This window comes from Eupeodes corollae, chromosome 1 (genome assembly GCF_945859685.1).
Source record: "Eupeodes corollae chromosome 1, idEupCoro1.1, whole genome shotgun sequence".
NCBI classification, from domain to species: domain Eukaryota; kingdom Metazoa; phylum Arthropoda; class Insecta; order Diptera; family Syrphidae; genus Eupeodes; species Eupeodes corollae.
In genome coordinates, this window is record NC_079147.1 from 16,279,885 (window position 1) to 16,303,592 (window position 23,708).

Genomic DNA, 23,708 nt, shown 5'->3' on the forward strand with positions numbered 1-23,708 from the left:
GTAATGTAAAAAATGTTCTTAAAGCATCTTACCATACACAAATCAGCTGTTCCGAATCGTATACTATCTTTTTTTCAAGAGGTGTTCTTTAAAGCTTAAACATCTGTTCAGCCTGTTTCACACATTATTATATATATTCATGCTTGAAGTATTTACACATGAACATTAAACACATTATTCGAAAAGGTTAAGTTCTCATTTCCATTCTTTTCATATTTGTATTCCAAAGTGTTACTCGTGGCATGATGGTTTGTGCGTTGGACTGTTCCAAAGGAAAAGATGGAGGCAAAACAAAGCTATACTTCATCACTTTTACCTTCGACAAAAAATGACACAATGGCGATCTGAGAACCGCAGTTTCGTGCGTTTCAATGATACGAGTAATTCCTTGGAAAATGCCATAATCGCCGAGCAAACGGTACTAAGTCCCTTGTTAATCACAAAAATTGAGCTCCAGCTCATCGTTAACTCAATAAAGAATAAATAGTCAGCAGGTATAGATGGTATACGAGTATCCAACGGTTTACTAAGACTTTAAACAATGGAGGCAATTGACATTTTACCAGGCCCTTCATGAACTAAATAATACATATTATCCAGTGCATTGGAAGACCGCCTCAAAAGGGGAAGGACAACTTCAATCCATCAAACCTTTGACTGATAAATCTTTTTCCGAGCATTAGCAAAGTTTTCGAGAAGATCAACACTAATGCTCCAACTAAGTGGGCTGTGGACAACAAAAAGATCGGATTCAAAGCGTGTCAAAACACAATTTATGCTGCGTCTTAACTCGTTTCTGATATCCAATTGAATAAATCAAAGCAACAATGCACAAAAAGGCTTTTGACATCGTGACCATTATTGTATATACTTTAATGATATGCTTATGTTTGTTGTCAAAAGTGGCAATGTAACTTCTAACAATGATCTTCAACAGGGAGCGGCGAAACCGCCGATTCTCTTCAGCATTAACACCAGCGATCTGATAGGTAGTCTAACCAAGGCAATTGCGTACAGAACGGCCCGAAAAGTTAAGGCTCTTACAATTCTCTTGCAGAGTGATTTCGACAAGATTCAGCGATATTACGAAGACTGGAAACTGAAATTAAATTTCCAGAAGACGGAGACAATTTTGTTCCAGACTCCGTTGACTAGAGCCACGAGGTATACGCGAAAGAATTGGTGCAATTCGATCATCGTTGATCTTCACGGGGGAGGCGGTTAATGAGTAAAAGTGTAGTGATATACCTCAGTATTTGTTTAGAACAGTATTTATATTTCTGACCAGCGCCAGAGGAGCCTTCGGTCTGTCGAAACGGCTATTTTACAGCAGTCGGATTGACCCCAGAGTGAAGGTAATTTGCAATATGGCCCTCATTTGGCCGATAGTCATTTATTTTCTTAGATAGTCAGGCCGCTATCATATCTTTGGACTTTGTTACTACAAACTCTATAGCAGTCCATAATTGTTGACCATCCCTAATGGAGATCGCACAAACATCTGGCCTACACTACATTTAAGGGGTCAAGGTGCTTGCTATCTCTAAGCAGATCGCATATAAGCTCGATAATCGATGTCATAACCGGATACTGTTTAATAGGAAAGCAAAAAACATCACAATGGGCCATTAAACTGGCCTTACTCCATCACGGACGTCCACTTTAATCTAACCTCACCTAACCATATACACAAAAAAAAACATTTTTGATTGACTTGATCTTTTGGAAAATTTAATTTTATTTTTATAAAAATTTATTTTAAATATTCATAATGATTTCGAAGCCCACATTTTTTCAGCAATCTCAAATATTCAATACATTTTCAAAGCAAAGTTTTCCAAGTAGATTATTTCATTGATGCAACATCCTTCATAACATGTTTGTTGACTTTTTCGCCAAGATTTTCTGCGTACAAGTGCGCCATATGATCGAAATTTTCAATATCAATAAAATATTTTCCAACCAATGTCTTAAGTCTCTTGACCAATTTATCAACATCCTTTATTGAAGTAAGACTATCCGCCACACTGTGGTACATGAATATTGGTACATCGATAACTTCCAAGGGATATTCAGGAGGACTTAAGCTTCCGTAAGCTTTCAAATTTCCAATGAAGCCATGGTCAAATTGACGGAACTTACCAGAAACAAATTCTTGAATATAATGGAAGACTTGATTAGTTGAAGCACCAGCAGGTGTTGAAGCCATAACATCTGCTACAGCAGTCTAATGAAAAGAGACAGTGAAAAAGAACTTTATGTTTTACCATTCGAAAACGCAAATAAAATTTAAAAAAACTTACCTTTGCAACAGTTTCGTTGGTAAATCCAGCTAATAGAAGTAATGCATTCTCACAGAAGATGTGATTTTTTGAGGAATTTGGACACAAAACCTTGCCAACAAGCTTCATTATTTCCTTACTTGGCCTAAACTCTGTTTTTCCAAAAGCTGTTTGTATCAAACTTGATCGCCCTACATAGGGCCCTCCAACTTGTAAAAATGTGTTATTTCCATTGAAGTAAGCCACCGGTGACAACAAGTGAGCTGACTTGAAGATTTTATTATACTCTGGTTGCATGGAATTTAACACAAAGAAGGTTGTTGTTCCCTGAGAATGTCCGAAATACGTCACCTGTTCCACTCCTGTTTCATTTAGAACATATTTAAGCATAGTGGGCAAATCGATCATGCCGATTTCGTGCCATGAAAAGTCCCAAAATTTGTCATTTAACACTCCATTCACTTTGAGATTGGCGTGGTTTCGCGAATAAGTGTTTCCACGGGCGTTACCCAGCCAGACGTCATATCCAGCTTTGGAAAGAAGGAAGCCAAGGGAGTCGTCCGGTCCCATTATAACAAATTCACTTGATGAGCAGAGCAGGCAGTGGAAAAGGAATGCCACTGGACAAGGGGTGTTCGATGCTTCGTTTGATTCTGAAGCGCATGGAATCCGATGAAGTTCTAAAATGTATCCATCGTCTGTTTGAACAGTGTGTTTTTCAAATGGATAGCCATATCTTTTAACAAGAGTTTCCTACAATTAAATTTAGTAAGTTAGGAAAAAAGTCCGTCGAAATATCATTTAAGGTTTAGAGGTCTTACGGTAGTTAGGGTATTTTTAATGCTACCACTTCCGCTGTCAAGAATTAAGCCAGTTATCAGAGGAACACAAACAGTGACTGTTATCAAACCTAATAGATTCATTTTGAAGAACTTTTTACGAATAGTTGTTGAGCACTTGTTTTGCGAATCTTTTATAGATACCTCGATTTGTTTACATTATCAAAATTCTGTGAAATTTTATATAATATTTGTATTGACTTAAAAGTACATAGGATATTGGAACATGTGGTATTACTGTTTTTGCAATACATTGAAAATCAGACTTAACGCCATGGTAAATATTGTGTATAAGTCTGAAAGAGTCGGCAGGAGGTATAAAAGCTCGTTGATATTTTATATAATAAAATCAAGCATGTCTGTGGAATGAACTTTGCCCTCAAACTATTTAAACAACATAAAATTGCAAACATAACTTTTTATTGTTTAATTTTTTATCAATGTTTAATCAATTTTTGGAAAAAAGAATAATTGTTTACACGCCTGTTTTACAAAAGATTTTTAAAGGGAGCCGTTCGAAATACTGTTTTTCATAATTTTGTATGTCTTAAATATTGTATTTCAAAACACTGATAACTTAGAATACTGTATACCAAAACGATTTATGAACAAAATACTGTATTCAAACAAAGTGTGTTTTTGGTAGTAATGTGTTGAAATTGTATTTTTTTTTTTGTAAAATTTAAAGAAAAACAAAGAGTCAAAATATTGATAAGTTTATGTAAAAAGTAATTTAAACTTACAACTTTTTAGGTAATAATACGTTTTTCTAAAAAAATATTTTGTTTAAAAAATTATGTACTTCAAAATACTGTAAAGGGTCTTCAAAACTATTACACAGAATTTTGACTAGCCAGAATTTTGAAAAAAAAAAAAAATATTCAAATAGAATTTTGTAATACAGAAATTTGACATACAATATTTTAAGTACTTATAGGGCTTTTATGGGCGGCTTTCTAAGCTAAAGAAAGACAGCGACGGGTAGAATTAAACGTGCTATAATGTCCTTCTGTCTACTTATTTAAAGATATACGCTTATTTTAATGATGAATTTTTAAAAATGAATTCAAATCATTGTGATTTTTAAGAGAATTTTGATTTTATTTTAAGAGTAATTTGATTTTATTTTTGTTAGTCAAAGCTTTTAATAATATTTAAGTTCACCTAGAATCTAAGTAGGCTTCAAATTCAAACTATGGTAGCCCTATACAATAGGAGAAGATGATTTGATAGTAACAAGTCAGAAAAATAAATTATAGTTTCATGCAGTGCTGTCGTTTGAGAAACAATTTTTAAATATATTAGCAGACTCTTAGTTTATGAGCGAAATTAATAAAAAAAAATTAAAATGAGGCTGGGATGCGACCCACTCTGATAACTTCCCATCAAGTCTGTCGATTTGCCTTGCTTAAAAAGTTTGTCTTTCTCTTTATGTACTCGTATCAATTTTTACCAAATTTGCTTACTATTTTTTGTAGATTTTATTTTTTATGAAAAAACGGATTGTTGGATTTTTATACAAACATAACTGAATATCGAAAAAAATATTTTCTGTGAAATAAAAAAAGTTTAAGGCCAAAATGTTTAATTTTTGAAAAGATATTTGAGTCGAAAATAAATTTTTACCAAGTTTTATACATTTTTTTGTAGGTTTTTATTTTTTATAAAAAAAAATGTCAATTCGATTTTTCTCAACATTTTTCAGAATAATGAAAACAATAGTTTTTATAAGATAAAATAAGTTTGAAGCCTTAATCTAAAGTTTTTAAAAAGATATTTGAATCGATATTCAATTTTTACCAACTTTGAGTAATTTTTTTTTAGATTTTTATTTCTTATAAGAAAAAACTGATAATTCGATTTTTATCAAAATTTTATCAGATGTCAAAAACACTATTCTTCGTTGCACAAAATTGTTTTGGAGATGAAATCATATTTTAGTCGTAAAATTTTGGAGGTGACAAATTTTTTTTTTTAGTTTTTTTTTATTTATAAAAAAAACCGTTAAACGGATTTTTTTCAAAAAAATATACTGCTTTGATATCACGTTACAATATATTATATACAATTTAATTCAAGTCTTTAGCGTTTTTGGTTCGTAAGATATTGAGGGTTAACAAAAAATGTCACCTTTTTTTCAAACTGCTATGGTAAAAAAACCACCCATGCATTTTTCTTGAGAGCCCTTTCTGCATCTTAAAAAAATTATTATTAGAAAATAGATCCAAAAATAATTTTGGACTTTTTTGGCTGAAACTTTTCAAAAAAGTGAGATACAAGAACGTATTCTACATGGAAATAATCGGCTTGGTTATGGATAATTTCATGATGAGGATATGGTCTTGTATTTAAGGCTTGGGCTTCATTTGGCCTTAGCTTTCTTTCACAACTAAATAAACATCAATTGTTTTTCCTAAAAAACACTTTTTTTTTAATATAAAACGTTAAAACTCTTATAGTTCTCCAAAAAAAGAACGAAATTGAAAGTCCGAAATTCAATAGAAGCCCCATAAAAACAAACTTTGAAGCCTTTAAAATTATAATGGCCGTGTCTTTGGGTCAACCAGTGCAACAAACTTTAAAAAAATTTTAAAAAATTGAATAAAAAGTTGATAAACAAACCTCAGTCATTCAAACCGCTAATGAAAGCAACGTTTGTCGGGTCAGCTAGTATATATATAAATGATTCTCTCGCTAGCTCCTTTCCGTAGCCCCTCTCGATGTATATATTTATAACAGAAAGATCAATAAAGCTAACAAAGTACTGCAGTGTCTTTCAAGCAGAAGTACTGACGTTTTCTAAAGCTGCTAAGGATCTTTCTTCCCACAACAGCCAAACACCAAGGAACGCCATATCTGCCACTGTCACAAAGTTAAAATTGGTAAAGCAGTAACGCCAAGTCTAGCCAAAGGAGGAATGAAAATACCAAGAAAATCGTTGTTCGGAGACCTATGCGACGCACAGTGGTTCGGTTTGTATGGGAGAGCGGAAAAAAGTCTGTAAAATCTGAACGGTTCAACGGATTTAAATAAAATTTGGCATACATGTTAAGATTAGTCTTATACATATTTGGTCCAAATTTGGTTGAAAAAACAAAATTATAAACAAAGTTATTGACATTTTTGTAAAATTTGAGGGTTTTTGATTTTTGTATGGGAGGGCGGAAAAATTTTTGTAAAATCTGAACTATTAAACGAATTTTAATGAAATTTTTAAATCATTTTAAGATTAGTCTTATACATGCTTGGTCAAAATTTGGTCAAGAAAAAATTATTAGAAAAAAAGTTATTGGCATTTTTCTAAAATTTGAGGCTTTTGATGTTATATTTAAATAAAAGTTTTTTTTTAGTAAAATCTTAACTTTTTATTTTGAACAAAATATTATTACTAACTATGTATATTATAAAATTAAATAAATAAATAGATAAATACATACAAAAAATAAATAAAAAACAATTATGAAGTAGTAATTTTATGACGCTAAAATAAGATTTTTAGCGTCTGCGCTGATTGGAAGTATTTTCTTTTTTGCCTTTGGCCTTAAACCTGTTATTATTGGATCTGAGGATATGAGTATGTGATGCATCACATCTTCATTCGTCGCAATTCTGCTGCATTTTCTCGAATGAAACCTGCGGTAGGCTTTATAATCCTTATTTCGGCATTCTTGGGCTTCCTCGGAGAGCGATCCAACAGGAAATGCACAGCTTTTAATTATTTCTTCTCCATGGATCAAAATCTTATGTACGGTTGCTGGCATATTGTACCATTTATATTTCTCAACAAACAGTTCAGCAGTTTAACACATGTAAGCTGCACTTTTTTTTAAATCTAATTTTTCATTCGACGTTATTACTTCAAGGACAACAGCAAACCGCCGAATTAGGGATTCACTAACTCCAGTGATTTCTGAAGTCATGGTTGGATTTGCAAAAAATCTTCTGGAGATGTTGCCGTCATTACTTGTCCCCGTACCTTGTTTTACAAGATTGACAATGATGCCCAGTTTTTCACGAAACTCCTGCTGAATTTTCTTCTTCTGAGCATCTCTAATATGGCGGGTCTCATTGTTGGTTCTCCATGCTTCAAATGGCAAATTGTAGGCAACATGGAGGATACACTCCATAAATTTTATCCGAGCGTGAAGAGGAGACATTCCCATTTTCAAAGCTTCCCTGTTTACAGCTTTGGTTCTTATATTTGTCAATTTATTCATTCCAGAAGTTGTAGTTCCACATATGAAACAGGAAGAAGCTGCAGGAGTTTCTGTTATAGATTGAGCTGTCTTCCCGTCCAGCATTGTGAACATGAGTTCGTGTTTGATTGTAAACTGACGTTCGCCTATTTGAATAACCGTCTGAGTTAAATTACTGATTTCCGTATCTATTCTTTGTTTCTCGTTTCGTATGATTTCTGCAGTTTCTTTAACAAATAAAGGATTATCCCTAATCCTTTTCTTTATTTTTTTTAAGCTCTATCATATAATTTAAAATATCATAAAACTATATTGCTTTTCGTGTGTTCTTTCCAAGAAAATTGAGTTCAAAGTTGAAAAAATTTTCCGGGCAGAAATAAATGGTTTCGCAAAAATCGAAATTCTCAGACCTGTGTCAATGTATTAACTTTGTTTTATTTTTAAAATAAAGTTTGACATTTTTTCTTAAAATAATGGGCTTAACCAGTTCATTCTGACTATTAATAACGAAGAAATCAAACTTTTTGGTAAACACCACCGTCAAAACGCAGTTTTTTTGAAATCCGATTCAGTGAAACATTTTTGATCATAACTTCCACATCTGCACGTATCTGCAGCTGATTTTTTCTGTGCTTTTACATAAACACATGGAGCATATGCTGGCATACTTACTTTCTTGGAGTCTTTTGGAGCTTTTTTTGAAATCAAAAAGTTTAAAAAAACACATTTTTTCCTAGTACTTAAGCTTCAGACTACTTATAGAACATATCTTTTATAAATAATCATTTTTTTTTTTATTTTAGATAATCGAAAATAGACCAATTAAATTATTTAAGAAGCTAGAGAATTTATTTAAAGGAACTTCGGAAAAAAACATCTCAAAATTTGTTGAAAATACGGTTCGCGATTTGAGTAAAATTATTTTTCAACTTTGAGGGCTTGTAAATCAGAACATACAATATATATGTTGAAAAATACTTTTAAATCATACGCTCGGGTTATATAAGAGTACTTAAACATAAAATTTAAAAGGATAAATATAACTTCTTAAAAAGACTTTTTTCCGCTCTCGCACCACTGGGCGACGTCTCGTCCTTGCCACCCAGAGACATTCTAAAATTTCCCAAAAATCCGTATGGACCTAAATCCTCACCAACCTTTCTATATTCCAGTGAGATGTTTCGGCCTTTACGGATGCATCAACCCATAAAACCTAACCCGACCTAAACTTTATTGAAAAGATCTGGAAATGTATGATCCCATGAAGGCTGCTAAACGACCAATCGAAAATGGCAAAAGAATTGCCTCATCTTGCGTGATATTCAGCCCTTTTTAATTTAGTTTTTGTCGCTAAATAAGTCGCAATGAAAGAAACAATCAAACATTTACAATTAAGTGTCAAACACACTTAACTTAACTACTGGGGATTGAATATTGTTTAAAAGCAATTAGATTAAAATAAAATTGTGTTTTATTTCAATTTCAATCAGCATTTAACATCAAACGAGAATGTTAAATTTTAACATGCAAATTTTGTTTAATTTTTTTTAATTGTAACAATTTATTACATGTTTTATATTATTATCTGCTAATTAAATCGATTGATAATGAATTTAAACCACATGCAATCGAAATCTAGAAAAGGTATAAATAAGAATTGAAAAATTATAAATGTTCTTATTCGTTATTACATTTAAAAGAGAAATACACAGATTTTCACAATTTTCTTGAAAAGGAAATTTTAAACAATAAAATGTTGCTTGTAGTAAAAGCTTGTGTTTTATCCATTATACTTTTGAATTTTGCATATGCAGATGATGTAAGCATTAATTCAAATTTCAAAATGTTGGATTGGGAAGATTGATTTCAGTATCTCTAAAGTTTGTCGATTCAAATTCGCGTGACACAGTTGTTAAAAATTTTTAAAAGTTTTCTAGTGCTTTGCTATTTTAAATGTCCAAGATGAATCCTTCCAATCCGAACAGGATTTAAACAATTTAACACTAATAAAATTGCTTAACCCCTCAAAATAAAGGATATCAAATATGAAATGTTTTTTGACAAATTGGATTTGGCCAAAGGAAAAGACATCTTAGCTGCAAGTGAACTTAAAATCGAAAAAACTGGAAAAACTAATTTCATTTTCAGTGGAATTGTTGAACATTTCAAAGAATTTAATGACGATTGGACGGTGAGTTTAATTTAACTAACATTTGAAAAAAATACACTTGTTTTATTGGCAAACTAAATTATTGTCATGTCAAAATACGCTTCCCAATAAATCAAGCCTGATTTGCAATGATTTTTAAATTGTCTGTTAAATTCCGATATTTCCTTCTTTTTTTTAGATAGCTTTAAAAATATCCAAATCTGATACAGCCGATGGTGAATATCGCTCATTGATAGATTATCCAATCACAGGAAAAAAAGGAGTTTGTGCGGCCCTGAAAAATGAATATAAGAAGTATTTCTATGACAGTATCAAGGATTGTTCTACGGCACCGCACTTCGATTTGTGTCCTTTGAAGGAAGCTAAATATAGTTTTGATAAATGTTCTTTCGATGCAAGTGTTTTCGAAAAATATCTAAGTAAAGGTTATTATATTTTTAAAGTTTTCATATCACATTTGGAAGAAAGTGATTTGGTTGAATACGATTTATTTGCCCATTTGGAAGATGTAAAATAAAAGGATAATTATCATTTTATTTTACGAAATACATTTCAAAAGATGAGTTTTCATAACCAATTTAGAAAAAAAAATAAAAAACAGTGAATGTATTATGCACAAAATTGAATACAGTTTTGCAAAGCTATAGTATTATTTCTTACAAAAGATAAAACGTATATCTTTAAAATGCTGGTGAAGGCACGAAATCTGTTTTTATCTTAAATTTAATTCAAAATGGATTTTAATGTTATACAAATTGTTTTACTTTATTTAATTATAATACTTAAAAACTTTAAATTAAATTGTGTTTTCTATTAGATTTTTTTTTGATAATTTTGCAAAATGTGGAACTTTAAAGATACAAATTTGATAAAAAGTCCAAAAACAAAAATTCTACAATCCTGAACTAAAATTTTATTACATTCTTTTCCGACAATTTTTAGGGCAATTTTTTGAGATATGCACTGAAACCTATTTTTTTAATAATTTAAATAAAACTGAATTCTAACCCCTTTCAATCGCCTTGAATATTTACTACACTCAACATTTTAGGAAGTGTTTTAAGAATGTATAAATGAAGCACTTAACCAAAGTTCAACTTCTTTGATGTAAGTACATTTTTCGTTCTCTGATCACAGATATATGTTCAAATGGTAGACATGTGCATTCAAGAGGACACAAGCGTCTACAGGTTTTTCTCAAAACCCACCTCTGTCTATCAACTCCTACTCTCACCTCCCCGCGGTGAACATCGGGTGTCTAGTACCTCAACTAGAGATTGGGTTCCAACCCCAGTGGAAAGTTGTTGGGGGCAGCAAACGAGAGAGGGGGGGAGAGGTGTTTCCACTAAGGCACCTCTCCTTATCCAGGCGGCAGCGGAGAAATTCTCGAAATGGAATCAACGGTGGCGTCTACAGTTCCAGTAAGGTTGAACTACTTAGTGAACACCTTATAGGGCTTCTTCGACATATTCGGAGCCATGGCTTGTAAGGAGCGGTTAATCCGGCTCGTCTTCCGTGGAGTTATACTAAGGATCTGGCCTTCCAGGTTGGGGGTTGTGCCGTCGGGGTGACTTCCTGGCCACGTAAAAAATTCCTTTAGTTGCGAAGCACCAACAAGCCTCGGATACGGACAGATTCACTGTTGACAACCCACGCAAACGAAATAAGGACAACCAACTTCGGATATGTACGTGCAATGTTAGGTCCCTTAACAGACCACGTGCAGCCTAACAATTAGCGGAAGCCTTAAACTGCTGCAAGGCAGATATTACAGCCATCCAAGAAGTGCGATGGGATGGGCCGGGCAAATGCAAACTAAAAGACTGTGATATCTACTACGGCGACTGCTACCGAGAACAAAGACAGCGTCTATTTGGGTGTGGATTTGTTGTTGGAACTAGGCTCAGGCAAAAAGTCTTGAGTTTCAACAGTGTGAGCGAGCGCATCACGACAATCCGCATCAAGGCTAAATTGGTCAACATAAGCCTAATATGCGCTCATGCCCCAACAGAGTAGAAAGATGAAGACACCAAAGACATATTCTTCGAGCTCTTGGACAAGACATATGAGCACTGCCCTGGCTATGACATTAAAATTGTCTTAGGAGATTTTAATGCCAAGCTAGGAAGAGAAGACATCTTTGGTGGCATAATCGGGAGATACAGCCTGCACGACTCTACCTCCGACAACGGATTCAGGCTGGTCGATTTCGCTGCGGGGCGAGACGTTCTGGTAGCTAGTACGCAGTTCACGCATCTTAATATCCAGAAGGGGACATGGAAATCTCCTGATTAATCAACCGTCAACCAGATTGACCACATTGCGATCAACGCACGACACTTCTCCAGTATCCAGTACATCCGAACATTCCGAGAGTCCAACATTGACTCGGCCCACTACCTCGTTGTAGCCAAGGTACGGCTACGGATATCACGATCCAAGCCAAAACAAGGAAGTACTGTGAGAAGATTCGACGTTAGCCGGCTACAATCGCAAGAGACTGCCATGTCCTTTTCCGATCGAGTCTCTAATAACCTCTTAAGGAGTAATATGCTTCCTGCATTAAGCATTGAAAACCAGTGGCAACATTGCCTTGCAGCCATCAGAGATGCCGCCTCTGAAGTGCTAGGTTTCACACGGCCACCACAGAGAAACCCCTGGTTTGACGTCGAATGCCGGCAAGCGCACGCAGCGAAACAAGAGGCATACAAAACGGCGCTGCACAAAAGGACTAGAGCTGTTCGCGAGCTCTACGAGCAGAAGAGGAGAGAGGAACACCGGCTTCTTAGACGGAAAAAAACAGAGCATGAGAAGCGCGCGATCGAGGAGATAGAGGGATGTCACAACAGGAATGAGGTTCGTAAATTTTACCAAAATTACTGAGGCCTGGACCCTGTCAAAGAAAGATGAGAGCGTTTTAGGATGCTTCGAGAGAAAAATTCTTCGGGTGATTTTTGGTCCCGTACGCATAGATGGAGAATGGAGGAGAAGATATAACGACGAACTTTACGGGCTGTACAGCGACACTGACCTAGTTAGCAGAATTAAAGTCCAACGGCTTAGATAGTTGGGTCATGTAGAGCGAACGGCGCAGTAGAGGAAGATCGAACTCAGGTGGGTGAAGACCTCAACCAACTTGGCGTGCTAGGGACCGAGCTGGCTAGAGACGCATGTTGGTTGAGGCCCAGGTCCAACCCGGACTGTAGCGCCACCTTAAGTAAGTAAGTAAGATATGCAGTTCAATATCAATGTGGATGAAAACCCGAGTCCATTGGCTTTTCAGGAACTCAATACAAAGTTTAATAAAACCTGGACTATCTAGTCCTTCCTCTGATGCTAATGAACTCGACAAAGCCAATGACTTCACCTCAGCTACGAACAGATAGCTAGAAATTGTTTGTCCGCTTATACACATAAGAGGAAAGAGGAAATCACACAGGTGGGCCTCTGAGCTTGACTCGGTCAGGAAAGAATGCAGGAAGCTCTTCAACTAGCCTCTCACTGGGACTCTTACAAAGAATTCCTAAGAATTTACAAGAAGGCACTAAGGAAATCTTAAAATACTTTCACTAATCCAACAAAGCCAAGTTGCTTAAAAAATGAGACGGCTCTTGGACAAATTCAAATAATGAATCGCTGAACTTACTATTGGATACTCATTTCGCTGGTAGTTCTCTTACCGAAACTTGCAACAGTTATAAACGTTCAAGTTCAAATACATCATATCCGGAAGGTCTGATCACAAGGGACAAGCTACAATGGGCTCTCAACAGCTTCAAACCATTTAAATCTGCAGGACCAGATGGAATAATATCAGCCGAGAAATCAAGAAATCACTATAGTTGCTTTCCTTGACAACGAAGGTGCCTTTAACAACGTGGACACATCTGCACTAACATCTCTAAATGTAGAGAGTTAGCTTCGGGAGTTAATTCATTAATTGCTGGTTAGTAGAATTATTAACTCAAAACAGGGCAACTCTTCTGGCAGATAATTCGTTAGTAGAGGAACACCGCAAGGTTGTGTTCTAAATCCTCTCCTCTGGAACCTAGTGGTGAATGAAATCCTAACTAGTCTGGATGCGGAGGGTTTCAGAGTGATAGCCTATGCGGACGACGTTGCTATAGCAGTTTCAGGAGAGCATCTTAACATCCCAAAAAAGAACTCTTACACAATGCCTTGGACAGACTAATACTTTGGGCTGATCGGTGTGGAATGGGTGTTAACCCACACAAGACCGATTTAGTCTTATTTTCGAGGATTTAAAAAATTCCATATGTCAACCCTCCCTACATTAAAGGAATCTAATTAAAATTATCAGACGAGGTCTTGTCTTAGATAGAAACTAAATTGAAACGCAACGTACAGGAAAGAGTCAAAAAAGCTACTGTAGCTCTCTTTTCTTGCAAAAAAGCTGTTGGTAATAAATGGGGTTTACAACCCAGAATCACGCATTGGCTATACACATCGGTAATCAGACCGATTTTAACGTACGGTGTGGCAGTATGGTGAACTGCTTTAGAGAAAGGAATAAACCGGGATAAATTAAATAAAGTACAACGTTCAGCTAGCCTATGTATAAGCGGATCGCTTGGCACGTTCCCATCTGCGGCACTGGACACCTTACTCTACCTAACACTACTTGACATATTTAGCAAACAAAAGCTGCAAGCTCTGCTATTCGCCTAAAAGCTTCGTCGCAGTTGACTAACAACAACATTGGCCACTCCGTAATTCGTAGGTATTTCGAATCAATTCCAAAACACACAGGCTACAACATCCAAAAACTGCAATTCGACAGAATTTTCTGGGAGGATAGGGCATTCCTGAAAGATGGGTCGATCCATTTTTATACAGATGGTTTAAAAACAAAAGAAGGGGTTGGTGGAGGTGTGTAATCAGAACGACTGAAATTAAGTCTATCATTCCGCCTTCCCAACCATTGTAGCGTGTTCCAGGCTGAACTTTTGGCGAAAAAAGAAGTCTTATCCTGGCTTAAATAAAACGTGATATCAACATCTGCTATCGATATTTTCTCTAATAGACGGGCAGCTATCAAAACCGTGACTCTGTCTCTACAACCTCTATAACAGTCCATAACTGTCGATCATTTTTAATGGAGATGGCACAACAGTTTGTTCGGATTCGGCCTTAAATTGTAGGTCCTTTCCATTCCTGACAACAGTACTCGCACACAGGAATGGTTGAAAGTTGTAAGTCACTAGGCCCTGGTTCACAAAGGACTGTTGTGCCACCCCATTTGATTTGATTTGGCACAACAGTTTAATATTCAACTTTGCTGGGTGCCGGGCCATAGGGACATTCCAGGTAACTGTAGAGCAGATGAACTTGCCAGGAACGGTCCAGTGCAGTCCATCATACCACATTTAACACATACTCCTAATGCAAGACGCTATGAAGAAGGGAAACACCAGGTGGAACAACATCACCACGTGTGCATTAGCTCGATAATAGGTGTCATAACCCGACAATGTGTAATAGGAAAGCATACCACGCGATTAGGCGTATTCTCAAATGACTTTTGCAGAAGCTGTATGGACGAGGAAGAGAAGGAAACAGTTCTTCATCTTCTCTGTACATGCCCTGCTCTGGCTCGAAAACGCAAGAATTACTTATAAGAATTCTTTTTTAAGGATCTAAGTCATATCAGCATAATCAGCCTAACACGTAAGGGACTCAAACTGGTTCCATTGAGCTTATTAGAGGAAGCCTCAAAATTCATGAGGTATCACAATGTGCCATTAAATTGGTCTGAGTGTGTCCGTTTCCATCTTGGATAGCCACTTTAACCTAACCTAACCTAAGAACATTTTTAACTTCCCATAGGAATTTATTGTAATCGGTCAGATTTGTCAAATCGAGAATTTCGACGTTTCAAGGTCCCTAGAGTCGAAATAAATTATTTTTCAGCTTAGAGGACATTCAAAGTTCGAAGTAATCCTTCTTTAAGTATTGCGTTAACCAATTGTTTCCTAGGAAATTGGGATTTATGTAAGTCTTGATAAATCTAAACACTATTTGCAATTATCCCGCACAGTCTCCGGGTGCCAAATAAGGTCGTTTTAAGAAAACTATATTGGTGACTCAGGTTTTAACGTCAATGTTAAATTTGGTGCCGGAGGCAAGCCGCAGAACGACGCCGCTTTCGGTTTTTTTTTTTAACTGAACATATAGTTTCTTTTGTTGTCCAAATGCAAATTTTTGAGAAACCACCCCATTTCGAAGTCTGAACCAATTTTGGCTGAAAATTTACTGATTGGCACGAACGGCTCGAAAAGTGTACCCTTACGCACGAAAACCGAAGACGCTCAAGATAAAAGTTTGTCACGCTCAAATCTTCTAGCAAAAAGTTCTTGAACCCAAGGAAAAAGCTCAAAATCCACAAAAAGTGTTGTATTGAAAGGATTGAAACAAATATATTTAGAAGATTGACGACATTTAACTTAACTAAGTTTTTACAAAAGAGATTTAAAAAGCAATTGTATGGAAGCTTTGTGCCGATTTAGTGAATGTTTAATGCTTTCAGGAATATTAAAATATAAACTGATGTCTCAAATTGTAAATTGTTTAATTTTTGTCAAACAGCAACAGCAGAAGTTAAGTTTCTGAAAAAAATCAACTTTTATGCCATATGGTGTCTTTAATTATGTTCTATTGTTTTAAAATTGTATTCAGAATTGAAATAGAAAAAAAAGAACAATTTAATTATTTCAATATTATTAATATTTTTAGTTCTTGATACTTGTTTAACTATTCAAAAATTATCCAATCTTTCTCAACTAGAAAACACAATTTTTTCGTAGGTGTTTATTCTATTGACTTAACGTCTGCCACCACCAGGTCATACAATTGTTCCTTGATAAATGGAGAATACATTGGATATTGATGGGTACCATTTTTGATTCCAAACACTCGTTTGACATTTGGAAGTTTCGCTGCAAGTCTCTCGATATCTGGCTTATGAATCAACCTATCCTCTTCTCCCCAGTACAAAAATACGGGAACATTAACGTTCTCCAAAGGATATGTTGGAGGCTTACTGTTTCTGTAGCGTCGTAAGTTTCCTAACAAACCATAATCGTACTGCTGGAATTGATTGCTATCATGTACTTGGAAGTAGTGTAAGAAACACTTCGTGGAGGCCCCAGCTGGAGTAATGGCGAGTACGTCATTTAAAATGGCCTTACAATGAAAACAAGAAACAATAAGAAGGAACATAATGGATTCTTAATGGGTTAACTTACAGGATCCACAGTGATTTCATTGAATCCAGTCAGAAGGAAAAGTATATTCGAGCATAGTTCACGTGGTCTGTCCCGACACAGGGCGGCACCAGCTAACTCTGTGATTGTTCCGTTTGGTCTGAATTCTGTATTTCCGGCGGCTAAAGTTGCCAATGGGTTTATCAGCGATATAACCTTGTTCGCAACTTCAAGAAATATGCTATCTAACTGTTCGACATATACTAAGGGCGTAATCATATGAGCTGACTTAATGTAACTCTGATAAGTTTCGTTCAAGGAACTCATAACGAAAAAAGTTGTTGTTCCTTGCGAATGGCCAAAGTAATGCATTTTGTCCTCTCCGGTTTTCCCACGAATGTAATCAATCATCGCTGGAAGATCCATTGTGCCCATTTCATGCCAAGTAAAATCCCAGAAGTTACTATTAAGTAGTGCATCGGGATTAAGTTCTCTATGATTGCGGGAATACAGATTTCCCCTAAAGTTACCCATCCAAACGTCGTAGCCTTCATCAGCAAGATCGTAAGCCAGTGCTTTTCCTTGTTTCAGAACGACCCAATCAGCTGATGAACACGATAAGCCGTGCATGAGCAAAGCAATTCCACGCTTTTGTTGGCTGTTGTTGGGAATTCGATGAAGCTTCAGCAGATAGCCATCTTGAGTTTCAACGGTATGTTCTTCGAAAGGATAACCAGCTTCTCTGATTAAACTCTCCTGAATTTAGATCATGAAATAATTAAAATATGTACCTTTATACTATGATAAAACTTCCACTTACCGTTGTGATGTCTCCAGCAAAAGCTGAGTCCGTCGCAACCAGAGCAACAAGAACAAGGCCTACTATCAAACGCAGGTTCATTTTGTACACCTGGTAAATCATTAGCGGAACTTCCTTTATATAGCAATTTTAATCATTCTTAATGCAAATAGTTATTGTGTGGCCTGTTTATTTTTAAACACTTGTATAAATAAAATTATCTATGATTATGTTATATGTGTAGCATGTATGTATGTATGTACTTTAGGGTAAGAAATTTCTTTTGTAAAAAAAGAATATCCAAACCGAAAATTTAATGAATCTTCACATTTTCGAATGTTAATACACATAAATAATTCTTAAAAGCCTGTACAAAGTATTAATTATATGCAGAGCAGTAGCTTCAATGGGGCCTGGGGGCGAAACCAATTTTTTTTCGGAAACGATGTCGAAAATTATGAGGTCTCTTATTTCGGATTAGTTTATCAAGTATTGAATCTTTTCGCCCTGTTGAAAAAAAGTCGAAAATCATCAATCTATAGAGATTGAAGTTGACGTTGATGGCCAAAGTCAACGTCATTCACCAAACAGTGGCTCTTTCGTGATTTATTATTAAATTTTTGGTCATTCAGATCTTATCTCGCGTTGGTGATAAAAGATCTTTGAAGATCTTTTCTATCTATTTCAATAAAATGAATAGTAAAGATTTTTCTAATAAGCTGTTTCATTCTAAATTGTCCGCTATTTGGACAGCTGTCACATTTGAAGCTGTCATCTTTTGACTAAAGCATTTTTGTTTTTCGAAAAACAACTTCTCGAATGGCAATTGTGAAACTTATTACAATTTGAGTTGGGAAAAAAGATTGACGTCTTAAGGCTCACAAATGATCACAATTAACCATCGCGGTCTTCTGACTTAACACCTTTGGACCAATGCTCCAAAATCGAAGCCATTCATCTGCAAATGATAAGATATTGAAAGAGTAGGCGTGGCGGTTATTTATCTGATATCTTTCTAAGTTGTTAATATCATACCTTTTTCTTTTAAATATTATAATTGTTGTAGTTAGTTATATTAACAGACAAGAGATGTTCTTTCATCGAGATCTATTTATTGACTTTCTCTTTAAAATTTACAGAACCAATAAAATATTCATCATCATCATCGTAATTAACATTATAATTATTGTTATCTTTGTTCATATAGAAAATGATTTTATATCTTTATTTGACTTACGATATTTAACAAAATGGTTCATGCCTTTACAAACGTGACATCTCTGCCCAAGCGCTGGACATTTGACTCTGTGGTTCCAGTTTTCACATCGTTCACACCTTTTGTTGGATTGTTTCGTGTTGACACTCGGGTTTGAGTTCTGCCTTTGCTGCTTGTTGCTCTTGACGATTGGTGGTCCGCTATTGCCAGACTTCTGGATGTAATTGATTTGACTTTCAGAGTTTCTGTTGACAGATTGGTGACTGTTGACATCTCCTGTGACTGAGATGAACTAAACACATATGATTTACCGAACTTTTCTGTTGTCTCCAGTGTAACGTCGTCGATTTCAAGTAGCAAACGTCTCAACTTGTCATTATTTAAACCAATTATGAAGACATCTCTGACCATTGCATCCTGAAGTGTATCATATTCACAAGCTTGAACCAAATCCTTCAACTGAGTCAAGAATTGATCCATGGTTTCAGCTGTTTTTATAACAAATACAATATTGGTTCTGGGTGCACAATACTCATCAAATTTCTTTTTAACCTCATCAAATTTAGGATTTTTAGGAAACGTACTATAAATTCGAAGACCATCGTCACCTATATACGACAAAATGGCGCTAATTTTTCTTTCATCCTCTCGAATTCTAATGAGGTCCACAAAAATCTTGAGTTTTTGCATCAAGAACTTCCATGCGGCAATGAGATTTAGCTGATCAAAACTTAATTCTTTTGGTGGCCTTGCCCCAAATGAAAACTCCATGATTCTTTCGGCTTGTCTTGGACTTTGTTGGTTATTCGGATCTGGCGGTACTGTTTGACTGCCTGAGCCCCTTAAATTTGACAATTTTTTTCAATAATTTTTTGTTGCAAAAGAGTTAAATCAATTGTTTCTTCAAAATCAAGCAATATTCCTAAATCTGAAATTGATTTTTCGCTGTCCAGTTTTGACACGTGGTAGGTTCTTATAGATGTCGGTTAGGTGGATTACTGACTAAATTATATTAAGAAGTAAGACCAACTTATTTTTGCGGTGAGCATAAAAATAGACTCTTAAAAGTTGGCCTTATTTATTTCATGCTACCTCGAATTGAAGCCTCTTTACTTTGGATTTAGGTAAACAAATCTTGACACCTCTGCAGTCAGGATTCCGGAATGGACATATAGTTGCGTTGATTTAAGACGATTTTAATTTTGATTTCTCTTTAATAAATTTGTTAACGCTCTTATAATAAAACCGTCTATCGAAGTCTTTTCTCTCCTAAGAATTGATTTACTCAGAGAACTGGATTTTAAACAAATCATCAACAATTTTTCGGCGAAAAAAATCTCGAAAGGTTCTGTTCGTTAACCCTAAAATTTAATTTGTTTGTTCCAATACTAAAGGTATAGCGAGGGAGCCTCCGCTTCTGTATTGCCCCGAGGCCTCTGGACCTCTAAATGCGGCCCTGCAGTTGGTGCCTTTTTATCGAAACCTCAACCTGCATTTTCTGGTTATTCTGATTATCTGTAAATCTTGTAATTAAATGTGTTTTTAAGTAGGTATTTGTGTCATCATATTTGTGAAGAAAAACCTCTGTGGCAGAGTTGGTTTTACAGATAATGTATTATGGTATACTATACAGTTTTTCATTGTTTAATACGAATCAAACTATCTCACTTGCACTTCATAAGAAATATTAAAGCACCATTTGCCTTTTATAAAGTGCTGTCAAACTTAATTCTTCTAATGCGGTAGAAACACCATGAAGACTTATTTATCCTAAACTGAGATAGCAAAACATAAATATCTTTTCTATTGTTTTCTCTTGCAAAATAAGCCCAGTTAGTCCATTTTTACTAACAAAACTAGATAAAATAAATACTTATAGATTCATTTTTTCCCCAATGGAAAACACACATTTTTCCAAATGCAGAACTAGTCAACGAACACAGCCATCGAGATACAAATGCAATATCAATCGTACCAACATTTGAGAACGAAATCACAAAAGATCCACCCGAGACTCGTATGAACGTCAAAAACCTATCTATAGCAAGATTCTATGGCATTGTATATCTTTGAAGACAAACATAACTTACAGGTATATTTTTAAATCTTACATACTGTTTAGTACATTTTGCATACTACTTTTTCTAAACGTATTTTAATGAAATATTTACAACTTCACTTCACTCAACTTAACTTAACTAACCTATAAATTGCATTGCAACATCTTAAATGTTCTTTTTTTTCTCTTGCCACAATTATAATTTTTTAATTAAATAAAGGAAATCATTATAAGAAATTTAAAATTAGTCATAATTTCAAATTAATAAGAAACTAAAAATTATTAGTTTCACGTTAAACACATACATAGATGCTTTTTTAAACAGACTATTTGCATATATAAGCAAGTACGTGCGACCCATTCGTGCATGTTGTTTATTGTACATAACATTTTAAAAAAATGTATTGTTTAAATTTTGAAGAATCGTAAAGATAAGTAAAACTCAAAGCCAAACATGCATAAGTAAGATTAAAAACGTGAAACCGAGTTGTGTACTTTATTCTCATCTTGGAATCTAACTAAACATTGTTATGTCGTTTATAGAGAAGACTTGATTAATTTATATTTCAAAAAGTCAGAAAAAAAGACAATAATTTAAGCACATGTGCATGAGTTTCCATTGTCTACCTAAGCACCGCTATAAATTCAAATAAAAACAAGAGCACTGAAATCAAAATAAGAAAAAGAGGCTGGGATGCGACCCACACTGATAACTTCCCATCCCGTCTGTCGATTTGTCCTGCTTAAAAGTTTGTCTATATGTACTCGTATCAATTTTTACCAAATTTGCGTACTTTTTTTGTAGATTTTATTTTTTATGAAAAAAAGGACTAATGGATTTTTATATAAAAATTACTGGATATCGAAAACAATATTTTCTGTGAAATAAAATAAGTTTGAAGCCAATATTTTTAATTTTTAAAAAGCTATTTGAGTCGAACGTAAATTTTTTTCCAAGTTTTAGTATTGTTTTTTTTTCAGTTTTATTTTTTGTAAAAAAAAAACTGTCAATTCGATTTTTTTCAAAATTTTATCGAATGTTGAGAACAATATTTCTTATAAGTAAAAATTAGTTAAAAGCTATTATCTCAAATTTTTGAAAAGGTATTTGAGTCGAATACCAATTTTTACCAACTTTTATTAATTTTTTTTTTAGGTTTTTATTTTTTGTAAGAAAACTGTCAATTAGAATTTTTAAAAAAAATTACCAAATGTTGAAAACAATATTTCTTATAAGATAAAATAAGCTTGAAGCCTAAATTTCAAGTTTTTGAAAAGATATTTGAATCGATATTCAATTTTAACGAACTTTGAGTAATGTTTTTTTTAGATTTTTATTTTTTATAAAAAAAACTGTCGATTCGATTTTACTCAAAATTTTACTAGATGTCAAAAACATTATTCTTCGTTGCACAAAATTGTTTTAGAGATGAAATCATATTTCAGTCGTAAAATTTTGGAGGTGACACATTTTTTTTTTCAGTTTTATTGATTTATAAAAAAACCGTTATATTGATTTTTTTCAAAAAATAAACCTGTTTGGTATCACGTTACAATATATTATTTAAAATTTAATTCAAGTCTCTAGCGTTTTTGGTTCGTAAGATATTTAGGGTTAACCCAAATTTTCACCTATTTTTCAAACTGCTATGGTAAAAAAACCACCGACGCAATTTTGTTGAGATTCCTTTCTGCATCTTTCTGCCTTATTATCTGTATAACAAAATTTATTTGAAGTCGATATCTCTTCTGGTTCTTGAGCTATGGAGGACGAAAAAAACGTCGCGAACGTACGGACATACGGACGTACGAACGTACGTACACACGCTCGCACAGACATCTTTCTAAAAATCTTTTATTTCGACTCTAGGGACCTTGAAACGTCGAGAAATGTCGAAATTTTAAATTTGACAAATCGGACCCATTACAATAAATTCCTATGGGAAGTTAATAACTTTTGCATATCGCTGCTTCTTTGGACTTAGAAGGCAATAGGGTAGTAAAGTCCTCTCTAAAGTCACCATCTATGAGACGCTCATCATCCTGGTTCTCATTCATGGTGCTGACCCTTAACGTAGCCTTTTCTTCTTACTTTATTTTGTATAATGATATAGCTTCCTAGAAATATGTCAAGTAGTCTAAAAATTCATATGGAAAACTGTTGTGCACGAGGAAGTCTTATCAGAGTCTTTTTCTTATGTTTTTACGATCATAAAATAAGTCCATTAAAATGACTCATAAAATAGTTTTGCACTGCGTGAAAAGCGATAAGGATAATCTTAAACAAGCTTGTAGAAAATGTGGGATGTAGACGCAAGCAAACTTTAAAGAAACACCTAAGAAATTGTTTGGCAACGTAAAACCACATCCTTTCCTAAATTGTAAATTAACGGAAATCTCTTTTTGGCAATGGTTAGGTTAGGTTAGGTTAAAGTGGCTGTTGGTTGGGAAGTCCAACACACTTAGACCAAAGTATGGTCCGTTGTGATACCACATGGATCAGTTGATGAGCTTAACTCGTCGAACCAATTGGAGCTCCGAATGAATCGTAGGAGACAAATAATGTCAGAATTTTTTAGATCGCTGGTATCGTTGAAGTAGTATGTCTCCAAAGTGGTTTCTACGTCTTTGTGTAAGGGAGGGCATGTGCACAGAAGATGAGAGATTGTCTCCTCCTCGTCCATGCAACTCCTACAAAAATCATTTGCAGGGGCTCCAAGTCGAATAGCATGCCTTCCTATTAAGCAGTGCCCAGTCAGGAAATCTATAAAGTAGCTAATGTGCAATCTACTCAGAAAGATTAATTGTTTTGAGCGCAGAATATTATCAATGGTCCGCTTGCTTAGATCTTCTTGGTGAGTTCTAAACGGTAGAAATATTAAGAGTACTGGAGAGTTGTAAGTCACTAGGCCCTAGTTCTTAAT

The 23,708-nt window shown here is 34.7% G+C and overlaps 3 protein-coding genes across 3 annotated transcripts; 1 reads left to right on the forward strand and 2 right to left on the reverse strand.

Annotated features, from left to right (window-relative positions):
• Window positions 1-1,843: 1,843 nt before the first annotated feature.
• Window positions 1,844-3,316, reverse strand: LOC129941424 (lipase 3-like). The gene is made up of 3 exons (XM_056050043.1): window positions 3,104-3,316; window positions 2,304-3,035; window positions 1,844-2,227 (listed from the first exon to the last, which is right to left on the reverse strand). The coding sequence occupies exons 1-3, from the start codon at window positions 3,203-3,205 to the stop codon at window positions 1,847-1,849; spliced, it is 1,215 nt and encodes a 404-aa protein (XP_055906018.1). The 5' UTR covers window positions 3,206-3,316; the 3' UTR covers window positions 1,844-1,846.
• Window positions 3,317-8,980: 5,664 nt separating this feature from the next.
• LOC129939003 (uncharacterized) lies at window positions 8,981-10,504 on the forward strand. Its single transcript, XM_056046854.1, has 3 exons — window positions 8,981-9,136; window positions 9,353-9,508; window positions 9,666-10,504. The coding sequence occupies exons 1-3, from the start codon at window positions 9,071-9,073 to the stop codon at window positions 10,002-10,004; spliced, it is 561 nt and encodes a 186-aa protein (XP_055902829.1). The 5' UTR covers window positions 8,981-9,070; the 3' UTR covers window positions 10,005-10,504.
• A 5,568-nt stretch (window positions 10,505-16,072) lies between these two features.
• On the reverse strand, window positions 16,073-17,611 carry LOC129941724 (lipase 3-like). Its single transcript, XM_056050425.1, has 3 exons — window positions 17,531-17,611; window positions 16,753-17,466; window positions 16,073-16,690 (listed from the first exon to the last, which is right to left on the reverse strand). Exons 1-3 carry the CDS (start codon window positions 17,609-17,611, stop codon window positions 16,316-16,318), a joined length of 1,170 nt encoding a protein of 389 aa, XP_055906400.1. The 3' UTR covers window positions 16,073-16,315.
• Window positions 17,612-23,708: the final 6,097 nt, after the last annotated feature.